This window comes from Aquarana catesbeiana, linkage group LG02 (genome assembly GCF_042186555.1).
Source record: "Aquarana catesbeiana isolate 2022-GZ linkage group LG02, ASM4218655v1, whole genome shotgun sequence".
NCBI classification, from domain to species: Eukaryota; Metazoa; Chordata; class Amphibia; order Anura; family Ranidae; genus Aquarana; species Aquarana catesbeiana.
The window spans coordinates 142,925,113-142,944,184 of NC_133325.1; the positions used below are offsets into that span (position 1 = coordinate 142,925,113).

At 42.5% G+C, this 19,072-nt stretch overlaps 1 protein-coding gene across 1 annotated transcript in view; it reads left to right on the plus strand.

The window, feature by feature from the left end:
• Positions 1-11,493, plus strand: part of LOC141126554 (sterol O-acyltransferase 2-like) — a 90,446-nt gene extending 78,953 nt beyond the window's left edge. Inside the window, exons 9-12 of the mRNA XM_073612480.1 lie at positions 2,307-2,405; positions 2,498-2,633; positions 3,336-3,481; positions 11,219-11,493. Coding sequence (XP_073468581.1) covers positions 2,307-2,405; positions 2,498-2,633; positions 3,336-3,481; positions 11,219-11,269 — 432 coding nt within the window. The 3' untranslated portion in view covers positions 11,270-11,493. The remainder of the gene's footprint in view (positions 1-2,306; positions 2,406-2,497; positions 2,634-3,335; positions 3,482-11,218) is intronic.
• Positions 11,494-19,072: the final 7,579 nt, after the last annotated feature.

Here is a 19,072-nt window from a genome sequence, read left to right on the forward strand (position 1 = left end):
AACTATCTAATCAGCGTCACCCGTAACACTTATGGTGATCACTGGTAACTAGGGGGCAATCAGGGGGTTAAAACCTTTATTAGGTAGTATGTGGGGTACCTGACGCTATAAAAAGCTGACGGCGAAACTAAATAACTAACTGGTTAACTAGCATCACGCGTGACACTTATAGGGCGATCAGAAAAATTATCGATTAGTGACACTGGCGACAGGGGCTGAAAGGGTTAACTGGGGGGTGATCAAGGGGTTAAACATTTATTAGGGGGGTTAGGGGGGTACCCTAGACTTAAAGGGGCCTACAACTAACAGCCCTAACACTTCTAACAGTCACAAATGACACCAATGCAGTGATCAGTAAAAAAGTTAAAACTGCTATTGGTGTCACTGTGACAGGGGATGCAGGGGGGATGATCGGGGGGGTGATTTGTGTGCCTACGTGTACTGGTGTTAGTGTGCTGTTGGTGCAAACTCACATGTCTTCTCTCCTCGGGCTCCGGACTAAAAGACCACACGAGAGAGATAACATCACTTCCTCTGCTTCTGTTTACATTTCAGAAGCAGATGAAGCTTCTCATTCGTCAGGAGCGATGGCGAGGGGGTGGCCATGAATCGGTGGCCTCCACCTCAGCACGGATTGCTCCTGGAACGAAGCCGACCGCCACAGGATCGGGCCCCTCCCCCCCGTTGGGAGGCAGGGACGTACAGGTACGTACGCCTATATGCCTGCCCATGCCATTATGTCGACGTACATCGTCATGCGGCGGTCGGCAAGTGGTTAATAGGAAACACTGGAGGCCGAGGCCTGCCCTAGAACATAAAGAAAGCTTTTACTTTTCTGAAACAGAGGCTCATTAATGGTATAATGGTACATAGGAAAGCTGGAATTTAGAGAAAATGGGTGAACTTAGCTTTTAACCTGAACATTGGTAGATTGATCAGCTTTGTGGTCAGAAGTGTTTGTGAATTACAAGGACAGCTGTGCAGAATTACAATTTTGTGGGGGGAAAACAATAAACCTATTCAAATGTATCTGTGTGTATACAGTATCTAGTGGTGTGTCTGTTTCACGTTAACCTGTACTTTAACAAATGACAGAGTATGGTTCAGACATCTCAAGTTTCCCAGAAGGTGCGGGAGACTCCCACATTTCTGCTGTGGCTCCCACACACCCACAAGCACCTCCCGATCTCCTGGGAATGATCGGTGCGGCTGGAGGGATAGCTGTGATCACCGATCTCCTTTGTATAGATTTTTAGCTGACAGCCGCTTCTCCTTCTCTCCCTCCCGCGGCTGTCAGCTAAAAAGCTATACAGGGAGATCGGTGATCACAGCTATCCCTCCAGCCGCACCGATCATCCCCAGCTGCCCTGTGTGCTCCTCCCGGGCCCCCTCCATGTCCTTCTCCGCCTCCGTTCTCCACCAGCCCCCTTCATGTCCTTCTCCACCCCCCATTCTCCTCCGGCCCTCTCCATGTCCTTCTCCACCCCCGTTCTTCTCTGGCCCCCTCCATGTCCTTCTCCACACCCCCCTTGTTCTCCTCTGGCCCCCTCGTCCCCTGAAGCCGGCTCCCCCCCTCTCCTCTCCCACTGGCTGTGGGGGGGGCTAGTTAATGGACACAGCGAGCGAGATCGTTCCTGTGTCCTGTGATTGCTGAGCAGAGTAAACTGTGTTTACTCTACTCAGTTTATGAATGAACAAGAGCCTCTGTCTCTTGTTCATTCATCTTTAGTGCTGAGAAAGGGACTGAGGAATGTGTCCTCAGTCCCTTTGTCTGTCTCAAAGGGGAGATGTCGGGGGTCTGTTTAGACCCCTGACATCTCACCAAAGCCCCTCAAAAAATATTTAAAGAAAAAATTGTAAAAAAATTCTAAAAAAAATGAAAAAGTGTAAAAAAATAAAATAAAATAACTACTGACACCACTCTCCCCTGCCCTACCAACACTGTCCACTGCCCCAACCCCCACCCCCCAAAAAGCATTGTGAAAAAAAATTAAAAACAAAATTCAATTGTAAAAAAAAAACAATTATTAAAAAAAAAAAAAACTACTGACACCGTCCACATACCACCCACCCCCACCCCTTCCCCAGAAGCACTGCGGAAATATTGAAAAGGTGATTTAATATTTTTCTGCAGGGGTGGGGAGGGGGAGGCGTTTGCGGGCGCGAAGTGCCACCTCCCTGAAATGAGTTTGCCACCTCCCTGAAATGAGTTTCTGCAGGTTGGGATGTCTGATGATTTATTGGGCAGCACAAGCATTTTTCTTTGTCTTAAATTACCTGTTATTACTGTTGTTTTGTTTATACAGGACTGGTGGAATTCCACTTCATTCTCAAACTATTACCGGACATGGAATGTGGTGATCCATGATTGGCTCTTTTATTATGTGTACCAAGACCTTCTGTGGGTAAGGGCCTGGTAGGACAAAAATAGACAAATTATAAAAATAAGTGTCATCTTTGAAACAAGTGATTGATCTTCTTTTCATTTTGTTTTCAGCTGCTGAAAAGGAAGTTTCGTTCAGCAGTGACACTGGCCGTGTTTCTCATGTCCGCTTCTGTGCATGAATATGCCTTCACAATGTCACTTGGGTATTTTTACCCGGTTATGTTTTGCCTCTTTGCTATTTTAGGAGGTACAGATTGAGGTCATTCTTAACCTTTTATTACTGGTATCAAGTGGCAGGAATGTGGATTTTAGGTTAATGTTTGGGTTATGTTGGGTTTATGAAAATCTTGCAGGGTCCTCTGCTTGTGTTTTTGAAGGTTCCGATGACTTCCAATAAAGTAGGTTTTATCAAAAACCACCAACAACGGTCGAAAAAGTGCAAGTTTCTAATTTAACATGAAAGGACAACACTGCAAGCTGTTTAATGACTTTAACATGATTCCTATATCTTGGGCTGAGTACACCTCACCTTGGAACCAGCCTACAGTCTAGAAAGCTACTGGCTGGAACTTCATAATGTCAAGGAAAGACCATCCTTGCCCAATGCAAAAATTAGAGTTTGGAGAATTTAAATAGTTTGGTCAAATTCAACATACTTTACTATTATTGTTTTTTTTGTTTTTTTTTTAATCTTTGCATATTCATTAATGGTGGCAAAACTAAAGGGCAATAACCCATAGCAGACAGTTTTTAGTTAACTAAAGTTAGATATCTAAACTCTGATCAGTTACCACAGGTTACTGAACTTTTTGTTGAATAACCTTGACTATGGTTGTTGAAGTAGACTTGAATTTTTTACTTTTGCTCTGGTTTGCATACTGTATGCCATGTATAGAAATATTTGTACTGTGAATAACTAATCTCTCTGTATATTCTTGTGTTTTTTTAGTTCTGTTAAATTTCGCAATCAATGACAAACGAAAAAGTCCTGTGTTCAATGTAATACTATGGACCTCCCTGTTCATTGGTCAGGGCATCCAGGTTTCTCTATACTGTCAGGAATGGTATGCACAGATCCACTGTCCACTCACAGAGGTACATTGACCTTTTATCATTCAAGCAATATTGTGCGTTATCCAAAATAGTATATATTATGTAAGATAATATAAAAACAAAGCAGCCATAAATCACTCACAGTATTAATTTCAAAGTATAGCTCAGAGTGATACAACCTTGATGACTAGGTTTACTCTATACTATAGACTTATCTTTGATCTGGTATTATCTGGTTTGGTCTTATGCAGATATTGTTAACTGGGATTAGGTACAAAACTCTGTAATATCCTAAAGTAGGGCTTATGGAAACTGTTTTTATTGTTAAATTTAAGAGTAAAACCAGGTGAATAAAAATGTGTGCTGGGGAAGAACACCACAAATCTAGGTGGAAAAAATAAATGACAGTATCTAACAAAAGTGAGTACACCCCTCACATTTGTGTAAATATTTTATTATATCTTTTCATATGACAACACTGAAGAAATGACACTTTGCTACAATATAAAGTAGTGAGTGTCCACCTTGTATAACAGTGTAAATTTGCCGAAGAATACATGGAAAAAGGGAAAACTGTATGACTTTAAAGGTGTCGAAGAAAAAATATATATAGTATTTTTTAATTATAAAAAATATTTTATTAATAACAATAAAAACAATATCATATAAAATCCCTTGTTGCATATCAAATTCATTTCATGAACATATACAGACACTACCGCTCTACATGGTTTGCTTCGAGTGAGCTTCTTCAGGAGATTCTAGGGTGCTGTATGAAATGATTACTAAAAGAGATAAATAAAAAAAAACTACAAAAATGGGAGTAATTACTACAGAGTTACAATTAATTACACATTATCAAAATATAGGTGCACAAAAATACACTTGTTTTTATATTTAATATTGCCAAAAAGGAATTTTACAATCAAAGAATATTATTGAAGCATAGAAGGACCTACCGAGCATGAAGAGTTTGCAAAATAAGACGCCTGAGCGTTCAATATCTGAAGATTCCCAACAGACAACTCAATATTCAGAAATTGAACGCCCAGGCGTCTTATTCTGCAAACTCTTCATACTCGGTAGGTCCTTCTATGCTTCAATAGTATTCTTTGATTTAAAATTCCTTTTTGGCAACATTAAATATAAAAACAAGTGTATTTTTGTGCACCTATATTTTGACAATTTGTAATTAATTGTAACTCTGTAGTAATTAATCCCAATTTTGTTGTTGTTTTTTATCTATCTTAGTAATCATTTCATACAGTACGCTAGAATCTCCTGAAGAAGCTCACTCGAAGCGAAACATGTAGAGCGGTAGTCTGTATATGTACATGAAATTTGATATGCAGCAAGGTATTTTTTATGATAATGTTTTTATTAATAAAATATATTTTTTTATAATTAAAAAATTATTATGTATATATATATATATATATATATATTTCTTCAACACCTTTAAAGTCCCACAGTTTTCCCTTTTCCATGTATTCTTCATAAAAATTGGGATGTGGTGTCCACTCTGATCTTGCCGCCAAAAAGTGTAAATTTGCTGTCCCCTCAAAATAACACAGCCATTAATGTCTAAACCACTGCCAACAAAAGTGAGTACACCCCTAAGTGGAAATGTCCAAATTGGGCCCAATTAGCCATTTTCCCTTCCCAGTGTCATGTGACTCGTTAGTGTTACAAGGTCTCAGGTGTGAATGGGGAGCAGGCGTGTTCAATTTGGCATTATCACTCTCACTCTCTCATAATGGTCACTGGAAATTCAACATGGCACCTCATGGGAAAGAACTCTGAGGATCTGAAAAAAATAATTGTTGCTCTACATAAAGATGGCCTAGGCTAAAAGAAGAAGATTGCCAAGACCCTGAAACTGAGCTGCAGCACAGTGGCCAAGACCATACAGCGGTTTAACAGGACAGGTTCCACTCAGAACAGGCCTCGCCATGGTCAACCAAAGAAGTTGAGTGCACGCGCTCAGCGTCATATCCAGAGGTTGTCTTTGGAAATAGACGTATGAGTGCTGCCAGCATTGCTGCAGAGATTGAAGGGATGGGAGGTCAGCCTGTCAGTGCTCAGACCATACACTGCATCAAATTGGTCTGCATGGATGTCGTCCCAGAAGGAAGCCTCTTCTAAAGATTATGCACAAGAAAGCCCTCAAACAGTTTGCTGAAGACAAAAAGACTAAGGACATGGATTAGTAGAACCATGTCTGGTGGTCTGATGAGACCAAGATAAACTTATTTGGTTCAGATGATGTTAAGCATGTGTGGCGGCAACCAGGTGAGACGTACAAAGACAAGTGTGTCTTGCCTACAGTCAAGCATGGTGGCGGGAGTGTCATGGTCTGGGGCTGCATGAGTTTTGCTGGCACTGGGGAGCTACAGTTCGTTGAGGGAACCATGAATGCCAACATGTACTGTGACATACTGAAGCAGAGCATGATCCCCTCCCTTCGGAGACTGGGCCGCAGAGCAGTATTCCAACCCCAAACACACCTCCAAGGCGACCCCTGCCTTGCTAAAGAAGTTGAGGGTAAAGGTGATGGACTGGCCAAGCATGTCTCCAGACCTAAACCCTATTAAGCGCACCTCAAGCGAAGGTTTCTAACATCCCCCAGCTCTGTGATGTCATCATGGAGGAGTGAAAGAGGACTCCAGTGGCAACCTGTGAAGCTCTGGGGAACTCCATGCCCAAGAGGGTTAAGACAGTGCTGGAAAATAATGGTGGCCACATAATATATTGATACTTTGGGCCCAATTTAGACATTTTCACTTAGAGGTGTACTTGCTTTTGTTGCCAGTGGTTTAAACATTAATGGCTGTGTGTTGAGTTATTTTGAGGGGACAGCAAATTTACATGGTTATACAAGCCGTACACTCACTACTTTACATTGTAGTAAAGTGTAATTTCTTCAATGTTGTCACATGAAAAGATATAATAAAATATTTACAAAAATGTGAGCGGTGTACTCACTTTTGTGAGATACTGTCCATCTGCTGTTTTCTGTATAATTACTATTAATCTGTATCTAGAGCAGGGGTCTCAAACTGGCGGCCCTCCAGCTGTTACTAAACTACAAGTCCCATGAGGCATTGCAAGGCTGACAGTTACAAGCATGACTTCCACAGGCAGAGGCATGATGGGACTTGTAGTTTTGCAACAGCTGGAGGGCTGCCAGTTTGAGAAACCTGATCTAGAGAAAATTCTTGAAGATGCTTAGGGATGAGCCGAACACCCCCCTGTTCGGTTCGCACCAGAACTTGCAAACAGGCAAAAAATTTGAACACGCGAACACCGTTGAAGTCTATAGGACACGAACATGAATAATCAAAAGTGCTAATTTTAAAGGCTTATACGCAAGTTATTGTCATAAAAAGTGTTTGGGGCCTGGGGCCTGCCCAAGGGGACATGGATCAATGCAAAAAAGTTTTAAAAACGTCAGTTTTTTTGGGAGCAGTGATTTTAATAATGCTTAAAGTGAAACAATAAAAGTGTAATATTCCTTTAAATTTCGTACCTGGGGGGTGTCTATAGTATGCCTGTAAAGGGGCAAATGTTTCCCGTGTTTAGAACAGTCTGACAGCAAAACGACATTTCAAAGGAAAAAAGGTAATTTAAAACTACCCGCGGCTATTAATGAATTGCCGGTCCGACAATACACATAAAAGTTCATTGATAAAAACGGCATGGGAATTCCCCACAGGGGAACCCCGAACCAAAATTAAAAAAAAAAAAAGACGTGGGGGGTCCCCCTAAATTTCATACCAGGCCCTTCAAGTCTGGTATGGATATTAAGGGGAACCCCGGCCAAAATTAAAAAAAAATGGCATTGGGTCCCCCCAAAAATCCATACCAGACCCTTATCCGAGCACACAACCTGGCAGGCCGCAGAAAAAGAGGGGGGGACGAGAGAGCGCCCCCCCCTCCTGAACCGTACCAGGCCACATGCCCACAACATTGGGAGGGTGCTTTGGGGTAACCCCCCAAAACACCTTGTCCCCATGTTGATGGGGACAAGGGCCTCATCCCCACAACCCTTGCCTGGTGGTTGTGGGGGTCTGCGGGCGGAGGGCTTATCGGAATCTGGAAGCCGCCTTTAACAAGGGGACCCCCAGATCCCAGCCTTCCCCCTGTGTGAAATGGTAAGGGGGTACAAAAGTACCCCTACAATTTCACCAAAGAACTGTCAAAAATGTTAAAAATGACAAGAGACAGTTTTTGACAATTCTCTTCTTCTTCTTCCTTCCTCCTTCCTCCTTCTTCCTTCTTCCGCCTTCCTCCATCTTCCTCCTCCTCCCTCCTCCTCCTCCTCCTCCTCCTCCATCTTCCTCCGCGGCGTCTTCTTCCCTTCTTCTCCTCGGGCCGCTCCACATACATGATGGCATGATGGGAGGCTCCCGCTGTGTGACACTTCTTAAATAATGGGGGGCGGGGCCACCCAATGACCCCGCCCCCTCTGACGCACTTGACGGGGACTTCCCTGTGGCATTCCCCGTGATGTCGGAGGGGGCGGGGTCACCCGTTAAGTAACCCCACCCCCTTCTGACATCACGGGGAATGCCACAGGGAAGTCCCCGTGCGTCAGAGGGGGGCGGGGTCACCGGGTGGCCCCCCCCCCGTTATTTAAGAACCGTCAGAAGAGGAGAAGCATCACACAGCGGGAGCCTGCCATCATGTATGCGGAGCGGCCCGAGGAGAAGAAGGGAAGAAGACGCCGAGGAGGAAGATGCCGGACGAGAACATCAGAGGAAGAACCAGAAGAAAAAGAAGATGGAGGAAGAAACCGAAGGAAGATAGAAGATAGAAGAAAGGGGAAGCATTTAAATAAAGGAATTGTCAAAAACTGTCTCTGGTCATTTTTAACATTTTTGACAGTTTTTTTGTGAAATTTACCTTACCATTTCACACAGGGGGGATGGCCAGGATCTGGGGATCCCCTTTGTTGAAGGGGGCTTCCAGATTCCGATAGGCCCCCCGCCCGCAGACCCCCACAACCACCGGGCAAGGGTTGTGGGGATGAGGCCCTTGTCCCCATCAACATGGGGACAAGGTGTTTTGGGGGGCTACCCCAAAGCACCCTCCCAATGTTGAGGGCATGTGGCCTGGTACGGTTCAGGAGGGGGGCGCTCTCTCATCCCCCCCTCTTTTCCTGCGGCCTGCCAGGTTGCATGCTCAGATAAGGGTCTGGTATGGATTCTTGGGGGGACCCTACGCCATTTTTCTTAAATTTTGGCGCGGGGTTCCCCTTAAAATCCATACTAGACCTGAAGGGTCTGGTATAGATTTTGAGGGGGACCCCACGCCATTTTTTTTTAAATTTTGGCAAGGGTTCCCCTTAATATCCATACCAGACCTGAAGGGCCTGGTATGGAATTTAGGGGGACCCCCCACGTCATTTTTTTTTTTTTAATTTTGGTTCGGGGTTCCCCTGTGGAGAATTCCCATGCCATTTTTATCAATGAACTTTTATGTGTATTGTCGGACCGGCAATTCATTAATAGCCGCGGGTAGTTTTAAATTACTTTTTTTCCTTTGAAATGTCGTTTTGCTGTCAGACTGTTCTAAACACGGGAAACATTCGCCCCTTTACAGGCATACTATAGACACCCCCCCGGTACGAAATTTAAAGGAATATTACACTTTTATTGTTTCAGTTTAAGCATTATTAAAATCACTGCTCCCGAAAAAACGGACGTTTTTAAAACTTTTTTTGCATTGATCCATGTCCCCTGGGGCAGGCCCCCAAACACTTTTTATGACAATAACTTGCGTATAAGCCTTTAAAATTAGCACTTTTGATCCTTCAGACTGTTCTAAACACGGGAAACATGCGCCCCTTTACAGGCATACTATAGACACCCCCCCAGGTACGAAATTTAAAGGAATATTACACTTTTATTGTTTCACTTTAAGCATTATCAAAATAAATACTCGAGAAAAAACAGCTGTTTTTAAAACTTTTTTTGCATTGATCCATGTCCCCTGGGGCAGGACCCAGGTCCCCAAACACTTTTTATGACAATACCATGCATATATGCCTTTAAAATTAGCACTTTTGATTTCTGCCATAGACTTTTAAAGGGTGTTCCATGGCATTCGAATTTGCCGTGAACACCCCAAATTGTTCGCTGTTCGGCGAACTGGCGAACAGCCGATGTTCGAGTCGAACTAAACTCGAAGCTCATCCCTAAAGATGATGTATGGGGTATATAAACAAACATGCATACTCAACTTCACTGCATTAGACTGGTGCTGCAACTGTCCCCTGCTGACTCTAAGCCTGAGAACTGAGTGATCACATGACCTCTGATCACTGGTGACTGTCACCATTCTCTGCTCAGCCCAGCACTCTTGGGGGGGGCGGGAGAAGAGGCGGGAGGAGCTGGCTCCAGCTCTCAGCCACACGCTGAGTTCCAGAGCCAGCTGTCAATCCAGCAGCTGGGTGGATCCAGACAATATGGTTGGGATTATTCCAGAGCCTGGAGCAGCTCTGTGATGTCAGCAGGCTGATTCTGGGTCACAGGAGAGCAAAATTAAGTGTACGCCTGTGATTCACAAGAGAAGTATTGCCAAAAAAGCTCTGGATATACCTCTCTGTTAAAGGGTTTCTTGATTGGATGACCTCAGAAAGAAGTAGCTGAATCTGCCACTTCAAATTTGAACACAGTACTGTGTTGGAGGGATCCTACTTCATAGTTGGCATGGCAAACAAAATACATTTCCATCCTGCTCCTTCAAATTTTCCCATCATTATGAACAAATCCAAACACCTATTTGACCCCATTAATGATTAGAAAATCAAACGAACATTCTTAAAATATTGTGAACAAAATTCTACTATTGGATATCCAGCTTAACAGATTCCTCCATACATGCTAAAAGTGTGGACAGACAAATTTTCTCTGCCAGGCTATTGTATTCTGCCAGCCAGTGTTGCTGGCTGTCAGAATGGCCCAATGTTGTCTGCATCTGATTGGATGTACTGTAGGCCTTGTTCAGCTGACAATGTTCCAACTAAATTTGAAACAACAATCAACAGTATATGTACAGTATATAGGTAAATGGGGTTTAAAGAGGGTAACTCCATCTACTGTATGGGAACCAGGAATTACAATTCCATATCCACACATGTAAAACCTTGATCTAAGCCTGTGTCCTAAATGTTATGGCATTTAGCTGGACATCCCCTATGGAGATAAAGATATTTTATATGAAATATGAGCATTAACGTCTGCCAACCATTGGTTCACTGTTTAAGTCAACACTGACATCCACCTTTTAGCAATCATCTTTCTTCTCATAAACAATGTCTCTTGAAGAAATGTTGTATCATGCCTAACAAGTTCTCAAATATGTGGGGGGGTTTTTTATTATTTTTTTTTTGCTGCTGTGATCTGACTTTCTGTTAGGAGGTGTCTATGTTTGTTCTCCATGAACTTACTGTCTGTAGGAACATTGCCACCCTCTCTCTTTCTCACTCCCAAGATGGGCTATGGACTGTGGAATTTGTAATGTGCATAGAGCAGTGAACATGACCACAATTAACATACACTACTTGTTCCAAACAAATGCAAGTGAGGGGTGGAAAAAGAGGTTTGGTAATTCCAGGAGGGCATTACAAGTAGGATTACAGGGCCATTAGAGGGGATGTGTATAGATTATTTTCTATAGACGGCTTGTTTTTTAAAGAATAAGAATATTGTTTAGTGACACTTTAATGCAAATAACTATGACAAATCAATTTATCCATGTATTTTCTTTTTGCAGAAAACATTCTGGGGACTGGTGACACCTCGCTCATGGTCCTGCCACTTATGACCAAAGAACCAAATATATTTCTAGAAACTTTCAATATGTAAACTTTACGCCCTATGCACAGAAAAGTTTAAAACATTTGCCAGTGACTGGATGTATGGACCTTATTCTACAGATCACTAAAAATCCCTTAAATCACAACAATCTGTTAATACTTCTGCAAGCAAATGTGTTTTTTTCTAGTCAATGTGCCCTACTTAAAGTATTAAAAAGTAACCTAATACAAAGCCTCATGTATCATTGAGAGCTTAGTGTCAATACAATGGAAAATTGTTATCACTTACCGTAATTTTCCTTTCCTGGCCCATCCTCACGTCAGCACATAATGGGTTAACACCTCCTTTGGAGCCCCCAATGACCACATGTTCCAAGCTAATTATAAAAGACAGCCCCTCCCCCAACTAAGATGTTCGATAACTTAGCCTGCGACAAGCCACTAGGGAGGGAGTCCTGTGCTGACGTGAGGATGGGCCAGGAAAGGAAAATTACGGTAAGTGATAGCAATTTTCCATTTTCCTGGCCCATCCTCCCGTCAGCACATAACGGGATATACCAAAGCCAATATAGGGTGGTAGAGAACAAATGAAAAGAGATACTGACAATCAAAGAAAAGCTGCTAAAGCCAGAAAGAATTGAACTCTTGTCCCAAACTTGCACAGTGGCGATGTCCAAAATTTTAGTTTCTATTGAATTTGTATAGGCACAAAGATTTTCTGATCCATAGACAGCCCAGCTCATAGGCTAAAGAAGGAAAATTGAAACGCCCTCATGTGCCACCTGGCCCAAGGTACCACCACTGCCAACAAGATCTTCAAAAAGGTTCCTGGGGCTGTGCCAATTCTGTAAAAGGCAGACAACTGGAAGTGACCTTTGGCCACCGCAAATCTTACACGCCTCTGGTGTTCTGCATTGATCGGTAAATAGAAGTATGAGTCGGCCAGTCGAATGATTCCAACTGGTCCTCCTGCTGAACTGTACCTGTAACTGTCTGCATGGACTCCATCTTGAACCTCCTGATGTATATGAACACATTCCATTCCTTCAAACTGAAACAGGTCAGGAGGCTCCTGCCTTAGTTACTAGAAAAACTGGGGAGAAAGGCCCCCAGATGATTCGGCATCACTGGCTTAATGGCCTTGTAGCAGTATAAAAATTTTGCAAACATTTTCTCTTCTGAGATCTGTTCTCCATTCTCCACCTACCTGTCTTCTGGACCCACTGGTCTTTGGCGATTGTTGTCCAAACCCTCCAGAAGGAAGCTACAATCATCTACTTCACTTAGGCCCCCTGACCCCAACTGGAAGAGACTGGTTGGACGTACCTTTAAAAAGATACTTTCCAGCCATCTTAGCAGCTTGCTCTGGACTTATTTCATATCAAAAGTAACTTTGAGATACCTCCATTGTGATCTATTAAATCTGCAGCCTGTCCTAAAAGATTTGACCTCCTGCACCCTCTGAAGTTCAATGGGCTTGAGTGAAGGATGGCGGCTTCCTCTTACTAGTCTGTGGCTACAGTCCAGACTTTTCCTCCTGTCATTCGTTTAATTGCGTTGTTCAGCGTTTGGCTGAACAATAACCTCCCATTATAGGAAATGTCAAAGGCTTGTGAAGTTCCGCCTGCCCTCCAGTGGCATAACCACAATGCTCTCCTAGCAGTGACTGAGTGCACCAGTGCTTGTACTAGGTCTATCAAAACCATCAACCAAAAGTCAGTTGCCAGGTTCCAATCTTTCCAGAAACTGTGCCAAATCTTGCAGTTTCCAATGTTGAATGTAATGCCATTTCTGAAATTAATATATTGAAGTTAACTCTATTGCTGGTTGGCAGGCAAAATCTGTCACTGTATAGATTCTGTGCAAGCCTGATGGCCAGATCACCACAGTTTCTGCATTCCAGATGTGTTTCTGCATGAGTGTTCTTGATGCATTCTACATGCGTTTTGCCACTTTCCTGATGTGTTCCTATAAAGAAACAATGCAACCTTCTACTCTTGTTGACGGCATTAGAATGTGCTGTACTGGTGTGAATTAAGTAATTGGAATCAAAGTTAAACACTATCCATGCGTTCTTGATGCAGAAATAAAAACGCACTTACTGCATCTGGTGTGAACAAGTCCATTGAAGGCAACCAAATTATAAAAAGGCAAAGACACTAGCTGCACCGGACACAAGAGGGCAGCAACCACCCCTGAAAGTGCAGTGCATAAACATACAGCAGCCATTTCATCTGGATAAAGCTTAGGCAACCTGCTACAGTAAATTGGTCTTCTAACGAGGTCTCTGTCATCCACCATCCTCCATTTACGCTCTATCATTGTTGGGAAAAGACCATCCACCAACGAGCGATTTACACTCTGCCATTATTTGAAAAGGTCATCCTCTATCATGAGCGATTTATGCTCTCCCATTATGGGAAAAGGCCATCCTTCATGAACAAGCGATTTACGCTCTGCCATTATGGGAAAAGACCATCCTTCATGAACCAGCGATTTACGCTCTGCCATTATGGGAAAAGACCATCCTTCATGAACCAGCGATTTACGCTCTGCCATTATGGGAAAAGACCATCCTTCATGAATGAGCGATTTATGCTCTATCGTTATGGGTGTTGCTTGTGGCGTGGATATTTGCAGCATACTTTCTGCTATAGCCGTCTTAATAGGTCTTGGAATTTTGCACAACCCCTATCCTTGTGAGGCAACCTGTGCAATTTCATTGCTCTGCCACTGCAGACTGCATGCAGGCCCAAAATGCACCCTGAGCTTGGCAAGGCATCTTCTACCATGTATATAAAGCAATAAAAACCATAAACAACAATGCAGAGTCCTTAAATAAATGGTGTCTTATTGCAGCAGCGCTGCGTGCCAAAAACTCCCGGACACGTTCTTTATATGAAGAAAGCAAAAGAAGTGGAGATCTATAATAGCTTCAGCAGCTGTGTTCTGTAAGAGAGGGGAGCTTCTTCCACCCAAAACTTCACCACCTGAGGGGGAGTAGACCCCAATGGGAATGCACTCACCAGAAATTCAGCATACAAGAGCCTTTGATAACACTAGTAGTTCTCCACCTCTTCTAATCGAGCACCAGATGTCAGTAATACTCTCGGTTATTCCAGCATAACATGTAGGAGGAATAGAATGTCCACATAGTGTGATATTGCTAAAACCATTTTATTCAGCTAAAACATCCAAACAAACCTCCCTAGTAACCTTCTAGTAAAAGGCAACTGGTGTTTTCTATTAAACAAGGTCTAAATGAGCCATTGACATGCATCACAGTTGTACTTAGGAACCTGTCTTTGCAAAGTTCAACTAAATGAAATCCTTTCTTATTTTTGCTTGGGAATAGAGTGCAGAGGGATTAGAAGTCTGGTCAGTTTTTGGGGATGTCTGCACCCCTGATAGGGTGAAGACACCTCCCAACTGTTGCCACTTTCTCCTTCAAATTTATTCACTTCCTGTCACATAGCCAAACAAGAAGTGAGGGTAAAACCCTACCAATGTCTTTCCTAGGGGACACACATGTCAATCTAAATAGCTTCCCCCTTAGGTAAATTGCACTCTAGCATTTTGCTATGTACACCCCAAATTCTTAGGTATCTTGGACTTTGGGCCTTATTTACTAAAGGCAAATCCACTTTGCACTACAAGTGCACTTGCTGGAGATCCGAGGGGGAGATGCAAGGAAAAGAAAAAAATACCATCTTTGCTTCTACATGATTGGATGTTAAAATCACCAATGCTTTCTCTCAGATTCAGCGACTACACTTGTATTGTAGAGTGGATTTTCCTTTACTAAACCCCAAACTGCCTAATCATTTGGGGTGTACACAACAAAGTGCAATTTGCTCAATGGGGACACTAGTTAGATTGATCTGTGTGTACGCGAGAAAAGACATTGGTAGACATTGGACCCCAACCTAAAAAAAAAAGCAGGGGCTCTAACACTCACTTGGTTTCCCTCAAATGCCCACAATTAAAATAGGATTGCCTTGAGCTAGAGTTTAGCGCAGTGCTCTAAATCAGTGCTTATCAAGCCTATCCTCAAGTACCCCCAACAGGCCATGTTTGCAGGTTTTCCATCATCTTGCACAGATGCTTTAACCACTTGAGCCCCGGACCATTATGCTGCCTAAGGACCAGAGGTCTTTTTCCAATTTGGCACTGCGTCGCTTTAACTGCTAATTGCGCGGTCATGCAATGCTGTACCCAAACGAAATTTGCGTCCTTTTCTTCCCACAAATAGAGCTTTCTTTTGATGGTATTTGATCACCTCTGCGGTTTTTATTTTTTGCGCTATAAACGTAAAAAGACCGAAAATTTTGAAAAAAATGATATTTTCTACTTTTTGTTATAAAAAAAATCCAATAAACTCAATTTTAGTCATACATTTAGGCCAAAATGTATTCGGCCACATGTCTTTGGTAAAAAAAATGTCAATAAGCGTATATTTATTGGTTTGCGCAAAAGTTATAGCGTCTACAAACTAGGGTACATTTTCTGGAATTTACACAGCTTTTAGTTTATGACTGCCTATGTAATTTCTTGAGGTGCTAAAATGGCAGGGCAGTACAAACCCCCCCCCCAAATGACCCCATTTTGGAAAGTAGACACCCCAAGGAAATTGCTGAGAGGCATGTTGAACCCATTGAATATTTTTTTTTTTTGTCCCAAGTGATTGAATAATGACAAAAAAAAAAAAAATATTTACAAAAAGTTGTCACTAAATGATATATTGCTCACACAGGCCATGGGGCTATGTGGAATTGCACCCCAAAATACATTCAGCTGCTTCTCCTGAGTAGGGGGATACCACATGTGTGGGACTTTTTGGGAGCCTAGCCGCGTACGGGACCCCGAAAACCAATCACCGCCTTCAGGATTTCTAAGGGTGTAAATTTTTGATTTCACTCTTCACTGCCTATCACAGTTTCGGAGGCCATGGAATGCCCAGGTGGCACAAACCCCCCCCCCAAATGACCCCATTTTGGAAAGTAGACACCCCAAGCTATTGGCTGAGAGGCATATTGAGTCCATGGAATATTTTATATTTTGGCACAAGTTGCGGGAAAGTGACACATTTTTTTTTTTGCAAAAAGTTGTCACTAAATGATATATTGCTCACACAGGCCATGGGCATGTGTGGAATTGCACCCCAAAATACATTTAGCTGCTTCTCCTGAGTATGGTGATACCACATGTGTGGGACTTTTTGGGAGCCTAGCCGCGTACGGGGCCCCGAAAACCAATCACCGCCTTCAGCATTTTTAAGGGCGTGAATTTTTGATTTTACTCTTCACTGCCTATCACCGTTTCGGAGGCCATGGAATGCCCAGGTGGCACAAAACCCCCCCAAATGACCCCATTTTGGAAAGTAGACACCCCAAGCTATTTGCTGAGAGGTATGGTGAGTATTTTGCAGCTCTCATTTGTTTTTGAAAATGAAAAAAGACAAGAAAACATTTTTTTTTTTTCTTTTTTCAATTTTCAAAACTTTGTGACAAAAAGTGAGGTCTGCAAAATACTCACTATACCACTCAGCAAATAGCTTGGGGTGTCTACTTTCCAAAATGGGGTCATTTGGGGGGGGTTTGTGCCACCTGGGCATTCCATGGCCTCCGAAACTGTGATAGGCAGTGAAGAGTGAAATCAAAAATTCACGCCCTTAGAAAGCCTGAAGACGGTGCTTGGTTTTCGGGGTCCCGTACGCGGCTAGGCTCCCAAAAAGTCTCACACAGGAGAAGTACTCAGGAGAAGCAGCAGAATGTATTTTGGGGTGTAATTTCACATATTCCCATGGCATGTTTGAGCAATATATCATTTAGTGACAACTTTGTGCAAAAAAAAAAAAAAAAATTTGTCTCTTTCCCGCAACTTGTGTCGCAATATAAAATATTCCATGGACTCGACATGCCTCTCAGCAAATAGCTTGGGGTGTCTACTTTCCAAAATGGGGTCATTTGGGGGGTTTTGAACTGTCCTGGCATTTTATGCACAACATTTAGAAGCTTATGTCACACATCACCCACTCTTCTAACCACTTGAAGACAAAGCCCTTTCTGACACTTTTTGATTACATGAAAAAGTTATTTTTTTTTGCAAGAAAATTACTTTGAACCCCCAAACATTTTATATTTTTTTAAAGCAAATGCTCTACAGATTAAAATGGTGGGTGTTTCATTTTTTTTTTTTCACACAGTATTTGCGCAGCGATTTTTCAAACGCATTTTTTGGGGAAAAAACACACTTTTTTAAATTTTAATGCACTAAAACACACTATATTGCCCAAATGTTTGATGAAATAAAAAAGATGATCTTAGGCCGAGTACATGGATACCAAACATGACATGCTTTACAATTGCGCACAAACGTGCAGTGGCAACAAAATAAATACATTTTTAAAAGCCTTTAAAAGCCTTTACAGGTTACCACTTTAGATTTACAGAGGAGGTCTACTGCTAAAATTACTGCCCTCGATCTGACCTTCACGGTGATACCTCACATGCATGGTGCAATTGCTGTTTGACGACAGACCGCCGCTTGTGTTCGCCTTAGCGCAAGAGAAGGGGGCGACAGGGGTGCTTTTTTTTTTTTTTTTTCTTTATTTTTTTTTTGCTTTTTTATCTTATTTTTAAACTGTTCCTTTCATTTTTTTTTTTTTTAAATCATTTTTATTGTTATCTCGGGAAATGTAAATATCCCCTATGATAGCAATAGGTAGTGACAGGTACTCTTTTTTGAAAAAATTGGGGTCTATTAGACCCTAGATCTCTCCTCTGCCCTCAAAGCATCTGACCACACCAAGATCGGTGTGATAAAATGCTTCCCCAATTTCCCAATGGCGCTATTTACATCCGGCAAATTCTAAGTCATAAAATGCTTGTAGCTTCCGGTTTCTTAGGCCATAGAGATGTTTGGAGCCACTCTGGTCTCTGATCAGCTCTATGGTCAGCTGGCTGAATCACCGGCTGCATTCTCAGGTTCCCTGTTGAGACAGGAGAGCCAGAGAAAAACACGGAAGACGGTGGGGGGCATTCCCTCCCACGGCTTGTAAAGGCAGTCTATAGGCTAATTAGCCGCTAGGATTGCTTTTACATGAAAGCCGACCGCTGGCTGAAAAGAATGATACCAAGATGATCCCTAAACCTGCAGGCATCTTTCTGGTATAACCACTCAAAGTCGTGAATGGCGTACCTGAAGACAAAAAAATGGTTAACAATAAAGCACAGTAAACGGTAAAGTATAAAAAATTGCATACCTGAAAAACAAACATGATAAAACATAATAACAATAAAACATTGCAGAATAGAATACAGTAAAAAAGAGCAGAACAATAGAGAGAGAGAATAGAGAGAGAGAGAGAGAGAGAGAGAGAGAGAGAGAGAGAACAATAAAACGACAACAATTTTTTTTTATTTTATATATTTTTTTTTTTACACTTTTTTTGTAACTAACTTTTATAACTGTAACCGGTTCCAGGTTCGGGTCTCTCAAAATGCGATGGCATCTTGGGAGACCCTGTGAAAGTGTGTCCTAGTCTGTGCAATGCTGTACCCTACGCTAATACTCAACTAGTGCATGGTAGCGTTCAAAACATTCACCAATGCAAAGACCAGGATTGTCAGGACAGGAGGGACAATAATAGCAGGTGTCACGCCTATATCCGCGCTTGCTGCAGACACAACATCTTTTTTGGGGGGGTTCGTTGGGTAGGGGTACTCGGGAGGACATAAAAATGCCTCTCATGCAGCCGACTGCATTTGGTTGGGGATGTGAATGGGGGAAGTACGGGCGCTGCAGAAGTG